Below are 16791 nucleotides of genomic sequence, written 5' to 3'. Positions count from 1 at the left end.
TACCTATAGCTGTTGTTCTCACTTTTACAAAATAAATAAAAATGGTGGTTCTGAATTGAATATTTAAATTTCGAAGCGAAAACATTTTTTAAGAGAATATTTTACCAGCAAATAGCAATCTGTATAATTCAGGTATTTTAAACAATGCCTGCTATTCTGCCGGTATAGTATAATAATAATAATAATAATTATAATTCTTTATTTGCACATTAATTAAAACATAGTAATATTATAAAAATAAAGGATTTGCTCAAATTGGCTGTTTTACCGCTACTAGCGGTTTCTTCCAGACAAGCAACAGAGATGAAAATATGACATACGACCACAGATATCAGAAACAATACGACATACGATAGTAGTCTGGTAAGTATAGTGTGTAAAATAAAAAAAATCTTAGACTATGTTTACATGTTAAATAAGTAGTTATAATATCATATGGAGATTTTAAATTTACAGAAGTAGGTACCTAATCTAAACATAATTTAATAGCCGGTTTCACTGAGGTAGTAAGTACTACGTACGCCGGTTTACGTTATTCCAATCCAGGGCTGGATTATGTACTATTGGAATAATGTATACGGGCACTGGAATGGACTGGAACGCAATTCCTTTCAGTGGCCGTTTAGCTTAGCTATCATCGACTTCAAATGAATTAAATTGAGTACTAGGTACCTATAGAAATAGTAGTGCATTGCCGACTGCAAAAAGTATTGTACCTACAATGCCTACGCAAAGTATAAAATTTTAATAATAAATAATAATATTATTCCATACAATTCGCGTGCATTCTATACATTGTCTAGGGCTTAGGCATTGTATATGTCGCAGTCTTCTTGTTCAATCTGCGATTCGATTGAATGACTAGCGCATTCATTGAATGACACCATTCAATTGAATGACTCGGCCGAACATCGATTGAACGATCTTCACCTTGTTAACGATTTGTAATATAGCCCTTTGAAGATAGCGGACATTAAATCAGTCAGGTAATTGAACGTATTTCACTTTATTCGCCACTGCTTTGGTAGTTGTCACTAACACAAATATGGCGTCAAACACAGCTTGCACAGCTGATAGCACTTCGTTGATAAATAATATTTTGTTGATTAAAAAAGTGCTTTATTTGTGATAAAATAATATGACAGCATTAATTTACCTATTATAATATGACAGCCTTGATTTACCTATTACTACCCCGTCAACGGCTACTAAAAAAAATTATAGCATCCCATTTAACGACTTCAAAATAATATTATGACTTTAACGGCCGTTCCCAATATTTGATCTATCTCTGGTTTTGCCCTACTACAGATAGTAATAGCTCACAATTGACATAAAATATATGTCTCTAATGTCTAATGTGAGTTATTCCTATCTCTAGTAGGGCTAAATCAGAGATAGAAACAAATATTGGGAATGGCCGTTAGTCAAAACGTTAAACGTCACAACTCACAGTCAACGTCTTGACGAGTCGTCCTTTGGTCATTCAAATGAATGGTGTCATTCTATGAATACGCTAGTCATTCAATCGAATCGCAAATTAAACCAGATGACTGCGACATATACATTGCCGTATTGCCGGATTATACAGATTACAGATTGTCGGTAAGAAATAAAATTACTACGTTTTAACATTTTTAAAAAGTTACTTACCTATACCAAAGACTTCTATTTAACCTATACACCGATGAACCGCCGCGCCGCGCACTGCAGATTATCAGACGTATAGGAAAAAAACAAAGGTGTTTAAAATTTTCTTCATTTTATATCGAATGGAATATAGAATTAGAAACAGACCGTGTATTAGTAACAGAAGCTTACCAATTATAATATTGTAAAGCCTTGCTAGTAAAAAGTAAACCTAATATTATTATAATGAAAGGAAGCTTAAAAAGTCACGTAAAAACCTTGTCCTGGCATTTGTTGAATGCATTCACGATCCGACGGTAAAATGAAAAGATTGAAGGACAGTTGATAAGATCTTTCAAATACCTCATAGGACTGTCCACAGTGTCCAGGATCAAAATGACATTATATACAAGAGTCATATTAATAGATTTGTGATAGCACGTGGGAGGGATATCATCACACATAGCGTTAAGATAGTTCATGTGCTGCAAGCAATGCTGGAACTCGGCCAAGCTGTGGAGGATTTCGCGAGAAAAATTATCTTTGAGCTTCTGCTCATTGATATAAAATAAATCTAGAACCCGATGGCCTACGATGAGGCAGTCAGTATTCGATATGCCGTTTTCGTCTTTGAAGTTATCTGGCGAAGGGTTGAACAAGGTGAAGTTACTCCTTTTAATTAAACCAACTCTCGAAACGACGGACAGTAGCACGTAGGATAGAATGATCGCCAAAGCTCCGTTAGTAAAAGCAGAGCCATTCCGGACGTTATAGAATACAAGAGTCGTCAATAGCAGCCAACAATCTTGTGGTACATCTATAAAAATGTATATATCGAAACCACGCAAATTGTCGTGCAGGAATAATCGGAAGTGACTCTCAATATTCTTACCGTGAACGCTCTTATATATCACCCAATTTTTGCTCTCTGAGGTCTGTTCAATGTTTTGACGTCCAATAAACTTGATTTCAAATTTTTTCCCTCCTCTGAGGTGCGCGTAGGAATAAAATACAATATCCAAAGCGGGAAGCATAGCGTCAGGTTTCTCCTTACAACCTATGAGCCACGATCCCGAAAACGTTTCTTTTAGTTTTAAATTGATATATGGTGCTGCAATCTTTCCAGTGGCTACCATATATTTAAATGACCGACTGCTTACGCCCTCGACTTGAGACGTAAAATGCTGGATCGCCAATTTGTCTCCGTTGCGATAAAACAAGGTTCTAGCCGCTCGCACATTCGATAGCAATTCCGTTTCTTCTTCTATATCTAGCCCTGCTCTGAGACTCTCGGTAGCAAATGCTGGAGTCTTCTTTCTTATCCACGCAGTCGAAGCCTGCACTAGTTTGTACTCTTGACACTCTATTATGCTCGCTATTTTTGCGTAATACGTAGCATCATCAGATAGCAAGGACACCAGTATAGCCAATAGATCATAATCACGAGGAAAAAACCTTTTAAGACATTCCCCTTCAAAAACTTCACACCGAATCCGCTTGTTGGTTTTGTCGAACGTTAAAGACTCCGGTCGAATACACGACACTCTAAATATCGTGTACTCGATAGCATTTGTGAGTATCGGGCAATTAAAGAAGTGCGCGACATTAAAGAGCGTTGCCTTCTCGTCGTAAGTGCAAACAAAATATTTAATACCGAGCTCTTTTAGGACTTCTTTGACGACATCTTTAACGAAAATTGGTTCGCAGTACACGTTTTCCTCCCTTCCCGGTAGAACGGCGTCGGTTCTGTCGATGATCCTCTGATGGATCTCCAGGCGTTTTTCGACGGGAGTGTCATTGGCTCCTTTGAAAACGACGTAGCAAGTGACGCCGCACTCTACGAACATGTTTAAAGTATTCCTCAAGTAGTTCGCGTAGCGGTCGTACTCCCCGCCGAGAATGTACGGACAGGAACTTTTCTTGTACGTACCTCTAAAATAATCACCATCTATGACTAAGTTTTCATGTTGTAAGTTCACAAGTTTCGCAGGAAACTTATATTTCACGAACCTCCTCAGAAGCGTTAGCTTCATTTTTTAAATATTCTGAAACAAAAAAGACGTGTATGAAGTCGCATTCGATATCGCCGCCTTTCTACTAACCGATCAATACGATAATATTGGTAATTAAAATATTCCTTCCTTTTAAATTCAGCATAATAATAACTATTCCCGTGAATTTTTCCACATTTCCAGAAACAACCGTTTAGCTGGTAGAAGGGGACACTGGACTCTAATTTTTTCCATTTTAAAACTTCATATTTCACAAATGGATCTCTTAATCGGAAAATGATCTTTGAATACTCATAATATTTTTAAAAAACCTAGATAGACAGACGGACAGACAGACGGACAGACGGACGGACAGACAGACGGACAGACGGACGGATAGACCGAAACTATAAGGGTTAATCTTGTTGACTACGGAACCCAAAATATGACATACCTAATAGAATCGGACACTGGTGTCGGGACTCGGGACACATCGTGTAAATAGATACAAATAAAACGTAATTAAAAACATGCCAAAAAAATGTAAGCACGTCTTATCAATATACAATATTATGTTCCACGATCTAAAGTCTAAACTATATACATAAAATAACAGTTCCTCATTTGCTGTCCGATGATCTTATGATAATAATTGAGTTAAAACATTAAGGGATGTCTATCAAAGAGAATATTGTCGCAGACCTATACGACACGTAGTGCCATCTAGCGACGAACCAGCGAAAGTTACCGAGGGAACACAGACCACATAAATCCCCTACTCAATACTAGATGGCGTTAGGTGCGCTAGTACATGCTCGAAGAGACTGTGCTCGAACTTTGTAGAAACATCCCATACTTGTTTACGCATTCGGGAAGGAATGTTCTCGTATATTCTAGGGCTCGCCTCGACCCAAATAAATAGTCGCAGGTAGACAAGCGGGCAATTCAGTTCGATACGAGCTATCATCAAGGCGACTTCGAAGTGAAAACAAGTGATCAATTATAGTGAGTGTACCAGTGAACCTACGACTCGGCTCCGACCTAGGACAGTGATAGTGCTTAGTGTTTCTGGACTTAGTGCTTGTGAATAAAGTCTTCAAGTGAGTCAGCAGGTCTTTCTCTCCTAATCCTTCGAACCCTAGCACGTAACAATATAATCACTATGTGGGATCTTTATCAGACTATACGTTCTGACCGCGTCAGAATTGCTGCTGTGTGACTGACCAATGGACTGACTGACGGAGCAATTCTGGCGCGGTTAGAACGTATCTGTCTGATATAGGTCCATAGGCGTACCCAGGTTCTGGCCAGGGGGCGGGGCGCAAATCAGATTTTTTTAAGCTAGGTGTTTATAAAAATAAAAAATTAATAATTTTTAGTTGTAAAAATATTGTATTGCAAACAAATGAATATTCATTTTCTTAATTTTTAATTTTTATATAGTTTTTATTATCTATTCGTAGTTTTTATAGATAAAAGTACTAGATTGAGTCTTGAGTCTTGACTCTTGACTCTATTCTTATATATTTTATCCTGCGGATTGTACATCAGCTTAGAACTTTCATTATCTTACCGATTTAAAAGTTGCACCGTGCTCGCAAATGTAGGAGTAAGGAATTGTAGCAGCTGTTAGCAGCAGTTAGCACTACTGCCTTCAGCTGGCGCACTTATTACATAATATACTTTAGCGAATTTGCTCTTTATTTACAAGTTCACAACTCACAAGCAACTTTTATTTTTGACTTTTGTTTATTAGTTTTTTTTTTTTTTTTTTTTTTCTTGGCAACTTGACACAATTTTGCGTATGTTGTGCCACAGACGAGTAAAAGGTAAGGAACTAGCGGAAGGAATAACAGGAACGGAATTTGGAAAAGTTAATTATTATAGTTTTTAAAATACAACATAAATTTAAAAAACAAAAGAGTAAGTAATATAATACAACTTTAAAAATTAAATATTAATATTATTTAAAGATAAGTATTTACTTAAACAAATATATACATGTTTATTATTATAACTTAGCAATATATTTACAGAAGTAGGAAATGGGATAGGTATAGATGATAAACTGTGGTATAAATGGGAATGATCATGGAGGGGACAGGATAAAATTATATGGTTTAAATCACCAATTTCACCACATTCGCATAAATTATCACGTCGTACGCCAATTCTCATGAGATGCGTTGGAATGCACAAATGACCCAGTCTCATTCGAATAATGGATGTTGTTACATTTTTTGAAAGATTAATTCGGGAAAACCAAGGCTTAGTTGGGATCACGGGTTGAATTTTTTGGTAATGAATTGCTTTTGTTTGACTGCTCAGTCTCCATGACTCACCCCATGAGTCCACGAGAGAGCACCTGGCAAGAGAAACCAAATCGTGACTGTAATTTTGAAAGGGGAATACATCCCCACTTAAAATAGCATCTTTTGCCAATTTATCAGCTACGTCATTGCCTATAATACCACAATGGCTAGGTATCCATACAAATGTTATAGAGTAACCTTTAGATTTACATTTATATAGAAGATTTCGAATCTGAATGATGATAGGAAAACAATTTTTTAATTTGAAAGGAAATTTATTTAGAGTTTGTAAAGCGCTTAGGGAATCTGAAAATATTAGTGCCCTCTCAAGCCTACCGAGTAGAATGTACTCAATAGCCTTAAAAAGACCATAACACTCTCCAGTAAAAACGGAGGATTCAGGAGGAAATTTAACTTTTTGCACAATATTATATTGTAAATGGTAGATCCCTACACCTACATGACTATCTGCAGCATTCTTTGATGCATCAGTGTATAAATGATGCCATCCCTGCCAATTGTTATTAATAATGTATTTAAATATATTACTAGCAAAATATTTATCGGACTTCTTGATACCGATATCATAACGAACATCGGGTATAAGAGTTAGAGCTTCGTATGATGATTCAAATAAAGGAAAAGATGGGGAGCGAAAAGTAGGAGCGTCCAAAGTCAAAAATTTACTATAGCTATGAATGAGTGGGGGTTTAGATTTGTGAAGCCAGTATTTACTATTATTGAAACAAAGTTGATATAGAGTTTTAAGTTTAGGAATTAAAGGATGATTAAGAAATTGGTAGCAGCGAAGGAAAAATTTATCTGCCAGGTATTGTCGCCGGAGATGAAGAGGGGGTTCACAACACTTCAGCTGAAGAGCGTTTATCGGAGATGATTTCATAGCCCCACAGATTATGCGTAAAGCTTTGGCTTGGATTTTATCAACTTTTTGTAATCCACTCAAGTTACATGGTTCTAAAAGAAAAGTCCCATAATCTAATACACTTCTTATCATCGCATTGTAAACTAGTTTCATTGTAAATGGGTGGGATCCCCACCAAACACCGGAAAGACTTTTTAACATATTTAGGTTTCGTTCACATTTTGAATAGATGTAGTCAAAATGTGCGTTACCATTTAATTTTGAATCTAAATATAACCCTAAAAATTTTACATTATATTTTACAGGAATTGGAGTTCCATCATAAAGAATTGTTACGGGAGGTGGCATACGCATTCGTGAAAATAAAACTACCGAACTTTTATTGGCTGACAACTCCAGGCCATTCCTGTCCATCCAGGATTTTAGTTTTGTTAAGGCATTTGACAGATCTCTACAAGCATCACGTAAAGAATGAGAAATTATATAAATAACTTTATCATCTGCGTATTGTAATAGTTTTATTATATTTAAGTCCAGACATTTTTCCATATCAGCAGTGTATAAGTCGTACAATAAAGGACTTAAAACAAATCCTTGCGGTATTCCTATACGAACTACTCTTGTTAGTGTACGGTCATCTAAATTTAAAACTATAATCCTTTCTAACAATAAATTTATAATAAAATTTACTAAAATTGTTGGTACACCTAAGAGAATTAACTTTTCCTTTAGTATACTTATATTCACATTATCATATGCAGAATTTATGTCCAGAAAACATGCAACGACGAATTTATTGTCTGTAAATGAAATACGAATGTCTGTGGTTAATATGGCGATATTGTCTATGGTCCCTCTACCTTTCCGAAATCCAAATTGTGAATTTGACAGGAGGTTATGTTTTTCAACAAACCACTCTAACCTATTTTTGGCTAAATGTTCGGCAATTTTTAATAATACTGAAGATAATATTATGGGACGATACGATGTAGCAGAAGAAGGTGGTTTGTTGGGTTTTAATATAGGAATTACTTTTTGCATTCTCCATGAAGTTGGTATATTCCCTGATAATAGAATTTGGTTAATTAATTTAAGGTAATATTCTAAAAAGTCGTCATTTGCATGCTGAAAAAAACTATAAGGAATGCCATCCAATCCAGGGGATGAGTCTTTTAAATTTTTTACTACCCCTTTAAGTTCTTCTAAAGTAAAAAGAGAGTTTAAATCCTTGAAACTTGCATCTTCTAGTGGAGATGGAGATAGACGGGAAACTGAAGGAGGAGCTAGGTTATCAAGAAAATTATCAGACAAAGGTTCAGGAATAGGATGGAAGGAAGATTTAAATGCTGACCTATATCGCCTAATATTGTTCCACACTGTGGTAGGATGTACATCTGGACTCAAAGATAAGCAAAACTTTTTCCAGCTTTCTGCCTTTTTTCTCTTAAACAATTTTTTTGTTTCACGAACACAGTCAAGATAAAATTGATAATTAAATACATTTGGGTTTCTGTTATATTGTTTTTCACTTTCTTTCCTGTCCCTAATAGCAACTGTGCATTCGTGATCCCACCAAGGTGGAGAAGGTATATTATGGTTAGATGAAGAAATCTTTTTAGGAAAGCAATCATCTGCTGCCTGAATAAATGCTGAGGCCAAGGCCTCTGCACAAATGGATTCATTTTCAGGTTTTATGTCAGGGAGAGATGGCAACTGATCTAAAAGTAAATTTTTGAATTTATCCCAGTCTGAACTATTGTTTAGATGATATTTTATAGATGATTGATTATGATTGGATGGTTTATTAGTTTTTCTACCTGGAAATGATATTATGATAGGAAAGTGGTCACTTCCGTGACTAGATTCTAAAACATGCCAGTGAAAAATAGAAGAAAGATTGGGAGAACAGATGGATAAATCTGGAGCACTGCAACCTTCGTGAGGGGCAGTATGACGGGTTGGCTGGCCAGAATTAAGTATGCACAGTTGGTGGTAATCTACAAGGTCTAGTAATTCCCGTCCCCATGGATTGTCTTTATGACTACCCCATGATTGATGATGTGCATTTAAGTCTCCCAGTATAACTACTGGCTTGGGTAGTTGGCCAATCAAATTATGAATATCAGAAAAAATGCTGTATGAAGGATGAGGTATATACAATGAAACGAAACATATGTTATTTACAGATGCAGCAATGATTGAAAAGTCTGAGTGATGGGGAGGGAGAGAGATGTGATGAAATAAATGATGATGTTTGATGAGCAAAGCTGTACCACCATGCCCATCAGATCTATCTTCCCTAAGACAGGTATACCCGGAAATCTTGAAGGGAGATTCCGGTTTTAGCCATGTCTCTTGTAAGGCAAGAATAGAAGGTTTATATTTATTAATTAGATATAAGATTTCATGTTTTTTACTAATTACACTTCGGCAATTCCACTGTATTATATGGTCCATTATTGGATGTATTATTATTATTTGATTCTGTATTCAATAAAGCTACGTTGGACGGTGAAAAAGTAAATAGCGATGTTATTAGTTTGTTTAAGGCTAAAATGGTTTCTTGGATAGAGTTTACATCAAAATTAGGTGAAGGATAGGCTGAACCATTACTTCCTGATGGAGGATTATATTCCTTTACTAAAGTATTATGAGCTTGTCTATCATACCCATACTCCTGTCTACGAGGAGATTTGGGTTGCTTAAAAACTGTTTTTTTATATGATTTTTGAGCTAAACTATTATTATTTCTAATATTGTTATTTACAGTGCTTGATTTATGCATATTTACTGGTGCTGCCAAATAATTGGAAGATGTAAGTACATCTGAATATAATTTAGATACAGTTGGATGGAGTTTGGAGGCTTCAGAATATGATAAGCAATTATGAGCCATTGACTCTTTTATGGACTTTTGACGTTGATACTCAGGACATTTTTTGTCTGTAGCAATATGAGAACCATGGCAAATACAGCAGTACACAGATTCCTCCTCCACTGAGCATTTTTCTCCAGCATGACCTTGACCACACCTATAACACCTAGGTGTGGATCGACATTGACTTTTTACATGACCATACCTGCAGCAGTTATAACATTGTATGGTAGGGAATATATACAGATCTACGGGCAGAGCATTGTAACACATAAATACCCTTTTGGGTAGTACTTGTCCATCAAAAGTTATTACAACTGACTCAGTATTATTAAATTGAGATGTTCCATTGACAACAGTTTTTTTCTTTAATCTTCTGATTTTTAAAATCTCCCCACAGCCAAAGGGAACTGTTATGTTATTAATAATGTCCTCATCGGACCAATCAGCGGGAATCCCTCTGACTAGGCCTATTCTACTGACTTGGAAAGATGGAATAAAAGCTTTATATTGATCTGCACTTAATTGTTCACTATTTATGAAGTTGTTAGCATCCGAATAAACAGAAAAGGAAATAGATAATCTATTTCTGGCTATCTTTTTTATACTACCATTAATTATATTTTGAATGTTGTTTTTCTTTAAGTAATGTCCAAAAACAATCGGGTGAAAATTTACATTTTCATTGGGTGATTTTGTGACTTTTTGTATGTGAACTACATATGGAGTCGAGTCTGTGTCTTTATAGATTATCCTACTTACCCTTGAATCAACTAAGCTTTGGTTTTTCGCGGTATTATTAATTGTTTGTGTCTCAGTTATTATATCATTTTCTTTACAAACTACGTTGTTTTCTGAATCGCTAGAACACATGCAATTAATATCTTTTTTAGCTTTTCTTGGGTCATTTTTAATTTTTTTCATGCATTTCCTACAGCGCTTCTTAGACATCGCTGGAGTCCAGCGATGTCTAAGAAGCGCTGTAGGTAAGTTTTCTTTTATTTCTGTTTTATAAGAATACCATGGAGGAGCCCGACCCGGGGGGACCTGGTCCCCCCGTGGGTCATTATGTGACCATTTCAAACGACTCTAGTATGGATACAGATGCTTCATACTCAACAAATTCACGGAAACGTCCAGCGGCTGGACGTTTCCGTGAATTTGTTGAGTATGAAGCATCTGTATCCATACTAGAGTCGTTTGAAATGGTCACATAATGACCCACGGGGGGACCAGGTCCCCCCGGGTCGGGCTCCTCCATGGTATTCTTATAAAACAGAAATAAAAGAAAACTTACCTAAATAAAACTTAACTACACTACTAAAAAGAGAAAATATGACTAAAAATGAACTATATAATTAACTATTTACATATAAAAAATAATTTTAAAATTTTAAGAAAAAATACCGCGACCGCCTTATTCAAGTTCCCGCGCTTTTTTTCTGTTTATTAGTTGTTAAATGTTTTCAAATATCTTTTTTTTTAATCTTTAATGTACGAGTATACGACCTAAAATACAAATTATTCACGATCACAGTTATTAGGATTTATAGTTTAGTAATAGGATAGGTAAGTATATTATTATATTTTCATGATCACAGAATAGATACAAATTACTCACGGAGTTCACGATTTACCACCAAGTTCACCACAATGACCCATGGAATTAATATTATGTACTACGTACAACACTAGTAGTAGCTGTACGTAGTACATATTAATTCCATGCAATGACCATTTTCAAAAAACTACCGAAATATTTAACGGTGTTGTCAGTTATAAAAATACAGTACTACTCTCTAGTCTCTGTTATATATTTTGAACAGTTAAAGAGCACCATAGTCGGTCATTAAAACCACAGTTAAGACTGGTATACCGTATAACGTAATTCAAATATTTAGAGATTTCAGATTGTCCACATCGAGCCAATCGGCATACTCAGACAGTATTTCAATATAGAGCACAATGCAGAGGAGCTCATTTGCCTGTCGCTGTGGCCGTAGCCCGTAGGTACTCTACTTTCAGGAGGGAGTTATGTAGGCTATACACTCTCGCCGAGACGAGAGTAAATGGGTGCGCTCGCCTCGTCTCGCCTGTCTCGGACCCTCTCGGTCGGGTGTCGCTATTTTGCGCCCGAGACAAAGGGTCTCGCGAGGAAAGCGAGCGCATTACTGTTATACACTCTCACGTTTTTCACTACTAGTCGCGCCGCTAGACAGTGCAGGACAGAAAAATAACAATAATAAACGTCATTATCAGTCATTATCTGTGAGAAATAAAATTAAATATGATTATAGATCTTTGGATTACAATAATATCTTTCGATGCATGGTGAATGGTGATCAATGATCATTGATCGTAGGTACGTTTTCGCCAATTTACGATTGAACTAAGCGTGAATGTACATGATCGCACTCGGGCAAGGGGCTCTCGCACGAGACTCTCGCCCGAGAGCTCTCGGGCGAGAGTGTACAGCCGACATTAGAATTATCTTTAGAATTTAGGATGTGAAATAGGTAGATTCCATAGGTTGCACATGTTCTTGAGTTTGGATTATACTGATGGATATATAGCAAAAATTGTATGGCATTTGTTTAATGTACTTAAATCATTATACACAAAGTTGAGGGATTTCATGAAATATTTAAAACTAAAAGCTAGCCAGTTGCCTACTTCGGAAACAAAAATAATAGAAACGTAAGTTTACACAATCCAGGAATTTCCTAATAAAACATAAACGAAAAGGGTATCTGATTTTAAAAAATCTAATTCCTCTATGAAAACAGAAAAAAAATTAACGCGTTATATCAGCCGACACAGAGGAACACAGAGGTATTTTTACGGGTAGCACGTTTAAGGTGTCGGTGGGGTTCGAGAGGTTAAGAATGTACGAAAAACACTTAATAGATTGTTATAAGTATAATATACAATAACACGTTTATAATAACATTCACAATGTGTATCATAAAAAATAATATTATAAACTTTAGCATGTTTCTTAATTTTTTCTTTTCATTTGCAAAACCAAGGCGAACGCGATGACCATGGTGACACAAAGATGTTTTATTTTGGTTACACCGCAACCTAATGATAAAAAATACTCTATTTTTATTGTAACGTAAATGCCCCTTTATATTAATTCCATTAATATTTACGTCGTATAAAAACCACAAACTTTTATTTTTACGATCAAAGTATAAAGTGTCCCACTACTGAAAAAATCTAATGCCTGATATTTTAATTTTTACCCTACTTTTTATATAAATTTTCTTATGGCAAACGGTCTGCAGTTGCTATCAGAGTTAAGAAGAGGAAGATTAAAAAATAACTAAAAAGGCGCCAAACTCTCGTCTCTCACCAAACTTCAAAGTTCAAAGAAGTTGTCATGTTTCAACTATTTCCAAAAATTCCAAATTACGCTGTTTTTAGTTTTTACCCGAGTGCCGGGAGGGTTATAATATAATATTTTAAAATGTTATCTATTCATTGTTATATTTTCAATAAGATTAATGAATTTATATAAACGTGAATAAAATTTTTTGTTGTGAAGTTGTTAATTTCAATAAACAATGGAAGCAAACGATGAATTATCTCAACTGGAGGAGCTTTTACGAGCTGACCTCAATGGTTCCGATGAGAAATGTAATAAAATAGTCGAAGTGGATATATTTAAGACTAATAACATCCAAGACAAAGAACAAAATGTAGCAAAAATTACAAGCTCTTCAGTAGTTCACAATGGTGATACAGATTCTTCAGAAGACGAAGAAAAGAGAAACTATTCTGAGCGAAAGTACAATGATTATGGTATGTCGATTAAAAAAAATTTAGACTCTAAGGAAAATGAATTATTAGAACGCAGAATAGAATTTGAAACTCGTCTAAGACAAGCAAATAATGAGGCCAAAACTGCTCGCAAGCCAAACCCAAACCCTGCCACAAGCAACCAAGAAAAGAGTGCAAAAGCAAAAAACATGTTATGCGTTCCTCAAGCATCAAGTAAACAAGCTACAGATATATACACAGATCCTATTTTTGGGATCCGTATTGCTAAGCCTCTTGTTTCTAGCTCAGTCCTGTTAGATCGCATGCAAGGCCGCGAAGCAGTTAATATGCTTCGTATGAAAAGGTATGTGGAAAATGAAGACATGTCTAAAGACTGGGTGGTCGGAGGTGTGATAGTAAGAAAAAGTGCTGCAAAAAAGTCACAAAAAGGCAATCAATTCTTAATATGGACACTGAGCGACTTGAAAGATGATTTAAAAACTGTTTCAATGTTTTTATTTAGAAAAGCCTATAACGATCTATGGAAGACACCGGAAGGTACAGTTGTGGCTGTTTTAAATCCCAATGTACTTGATAAATCACAAAACAGTTCCGACCAGGCATGTTTGAGTGTCGAAACATCTGACAGAGTAATGGTATTGGGTCAGTCAAAAGATTTAGGTTTTTGCAAAAGTAAAAAAAAGAATGGTGAACCATGCACTTCATTTGTCAATTTAAATCAATGTGAACATTGCATATATCACATTAAACAGGAGTATCAGAAATATTCTCAAAGGCAGGAACTGCAATCATCGACAATGGGTAAAGGCCTCCCTACTTTACAAAATAAAGTATTTGGCAAGAGTACATTCATATATGGAGGAAAATCTTATTCAGCTTTGCCAAAGAGTAATCAAAAAGTCATCAAGGATAGAGACCAAAACAGGCTAATGTCGCTTAGTGACTATCATGAATCTGAATCACAATCTTTAATGATTAATAAGGCTCCGTGTAGTGTTGGGCAATTGAAAAACAATAACACAATATTGCATAGTCCCACTGTTAGCAAAGTAAGTGATACTCAAAGATTAAACTCCTTAAATTCTTCAAAATGCAGTCCAACAACAAGTCTGGCCGATAAAGTTAAAAACTCTCCCAAACTAGGATTTGGTTTAAGGAAAAATGATACTGTGGATCTCAGTTTATCATATGGACAAAAAGCTGCTGAAAGAGCCAAACAAAATGCTATTAGACTGATCCAGAAAAGTGGTGGCTTATCGAAACTGGACCCCATGAGCACAAAAGGTACAGAAGTTGGCAAAAAAAGAGCTCTGGACAAAATTATTTCGGAGAACGAAAATAGTGACTGTAAAAGGATCAAATCGGACGAAAATTTAAAAAACACTAAAGGAGTTATGTCAGAGAGGTTTAAAAAGATATTGGAAGCCACATCTGCTCATACAAATCTCATAAAGCAACATGAAGATGATGAGCAAGAAAAATACTTCAATAAACTCGAAAAGAAAGAAGCCATGGAGGAGAAAATGCTGAACACATTTAAGTTAGCTTGTAAAGCTGTACGGTGTACAAAGTGCAAATACACAGCTTTCTCAGCCGCCCAAAGATGCAAGGATGAGAGGCATCCCCTGAAGGTCCTAGATACATTCAAAAGGTTCTTCAAATGTGCCGACTGTAAAAATAGGACTGTTTCATTGGAACTCCTTCCTTTACATTCCTGCAGTAATTGTAATGGATCAAGATGGGAAAAAGCTCCCATGCTGAGGGAGAAAAAAGTAACATCTTTATGTGATGGTTTGTCTATAAGAGGAGCGGAGGAAACATTTATAGGTGGGACTGTGACTGCAGGAAAGAATATCAATCTTTTAGTTCCAGATGATTCTTAAGATATTTTCAGTGTGTAAATTTTTAACTGTATGACTAATTTAAAAGCTAATTTTTAATTATTTTATATACAATGTTTTAAGAAATGACTGAAATAAGTTATACTCAATCCCTCTTACTAAATATATTTCTCAAAACAAATTAACATTAATGTTTTTATCTGGCTCATTGGAAGTCACATGCCAGATGAAGACAGCGGACATTAAAAGAAGCTGCGTAAATATTTTTATTATTAAGAGGGAATAAGTATGTTTACAGATTTGCATGCACAGTATTGGGTTTCAATTTTAAAATAAAAGACAATATAAAAATAAGCATAATATAATTTTATTACGAAAGTCCCAGTCAGTAACACTGATCCAATCCATTATATTTTATACAAGATCCATCAATCTTGAGGTGCACAATACATGGCTTTTTATATTTTACACAGCCTTGGACAATTATTTTGCTACATTTTACAAAACAGATCAGAGAAGCTAACAATATTATGTTGTGTACACAGTATGTGATCACGGCATTCGGTAGAACAGAGTGCGGACAATGTTCTACAAAATGTTCATTTGTGCGTACACGCCTAAAGGTGGCATTCCGATCCACACGGCAAACGACCGCAGCCGACAAAAATTCAATTAAAATGCCACCTTTTGAACTAGGCTTTATGTTTCATTTCGATCTAGCTCCACTTTTTGAACTAGGCTTTATTTTGGTTTTGGCGTAAATCAAAATGAAGCCTAGTTAATAAAGTGGCATTTTATTTGAATTCTTGCCGCGTGGATCGGAAAAACACCTAAGGCTGGGACTGAGTTATCCGAAAACCCACCAGATACATAAAATAGGGCACTGAAAACATAACTCTCGGCCTGCACGGAATACGACAGCAATTGTGTAGGTGAATATCAAAACCCGGCAAGTCACACCCATACTCGAAACTGAACTCTTGTCGATTTTATTGAATTTTGTGAGAAAAATGGAACAACGCAGTATATACAAATTAGTGTGATGAATCCTGAAAGAGCAAAGAAGATGACTGTGTCAAAAGTTAAAAAGAAAAATGCCGAGAATAAAGTAAAAAAAAACATATTTCTCTTATTTGCCAAGTTTCGCTTATGGTGGACATACCGGGATTTGATATTTGCCTACGCAATTATAAAGCAACCCCCGTAGCATGGCTACAGTAGAAATACGAAAGTATAGACAAACAGCGGAGATAAACTTTTGCACGTCAGCGAAATCGAGTGGCTCAGCAACAGCCGCCGCCGTCAGCTCCCCGTCCGCGTCACCGCGTGACGTCGACATGAAATTGAGGCCATCGACTCAAGCGAAAGATTAATAGATAAAGATTATGCAAGCGTCGCTGCTTGCCCCGCACCGCCCCCGCGGGCAAAGGCGAGGGTCTGCACTGGTCCATGACGGTCGAAGACGTCGTAAACT

The 16791-nt window shown here is 36.0% G+C and overlaps 2 protein-coding genes across 2 annotated transcripts; one reads left to right on the top strand and one right to left on the bottom strand.

Moving 5' to 3' along the window:
- Window positions 1-1840: 1840 nt before the first annotated feature.
- Window positions 1841-11371, bottom strand: LOC121735423. The gene is made up of 2 exons (XM_042126255.1): window positions 11312-11371; window positions 1841-3674 (listed from the first exon to the last, which is right to left on the bottom strand). The coding sequence occupies exon 2, from the start codon at window positions 3660-3662 to the stop codon at window positions 1896-1898; it is 1767 nt and encodes a 588-aa protein (XP_041982189.1). The 5' UTR covers window positions 3663-3674; window positions 11312-11371; the 3' UTR covers window positions 1841-1895.
- A 1820-nt stretch (window positions 11372-13191) lies between these two features.
- On the top strand, window positions 13192-15672 carry LOC121735196 (protein MCM10 homolog). The gene has a single exon (XM_042125922.1). The coding sequence runs from the start codon at window positions 13260-13262 to the stop codon at window positions 15357-15359; it is 2100 nt and encodes a 699-aa protein (XP_041981856.1). The 5' UTR covers window positions 13192-13259; the 3' UTR covers window positions 15360-15672.
- The last annotated feature ends 1119 nt before the right edge of the window (window positions 15673-16791 follow it).

This window comes from Aricia agestis, chromosome 17 (genome assembly GCF_905147365.1).
Source record: "Aricia agestis chromosome 17, ilAriAges1.1, whole genome shotgun sequence".
Lineage (NCBI taxonomy): Eukaryota > Metazoa > Arthropoda > Insecta > Lepidoptera > Lycaenidae > Aricia > Aricia agestis.
This window is presented reverse-complemented; position numbering and strand designations above follow the sequence as displayed.

Excerpts from the sequence above, each read along its gene's own strand:
- LOC121735196 (XM_042125922.1), top strand. The coding sequence starts at position 13,260 with ATGGAAGCAAACGATGAATTATCTCAACTGGAGGAGCTTTTACGAGCT.
- LOC121735423 (XM_042126255.1), bottom strand. The coding sequence starts at position 3,662 with ATGAAGCTAACGCTTCTGAGGAGGTTCGTGAAATATAAGTTTCCTGCG.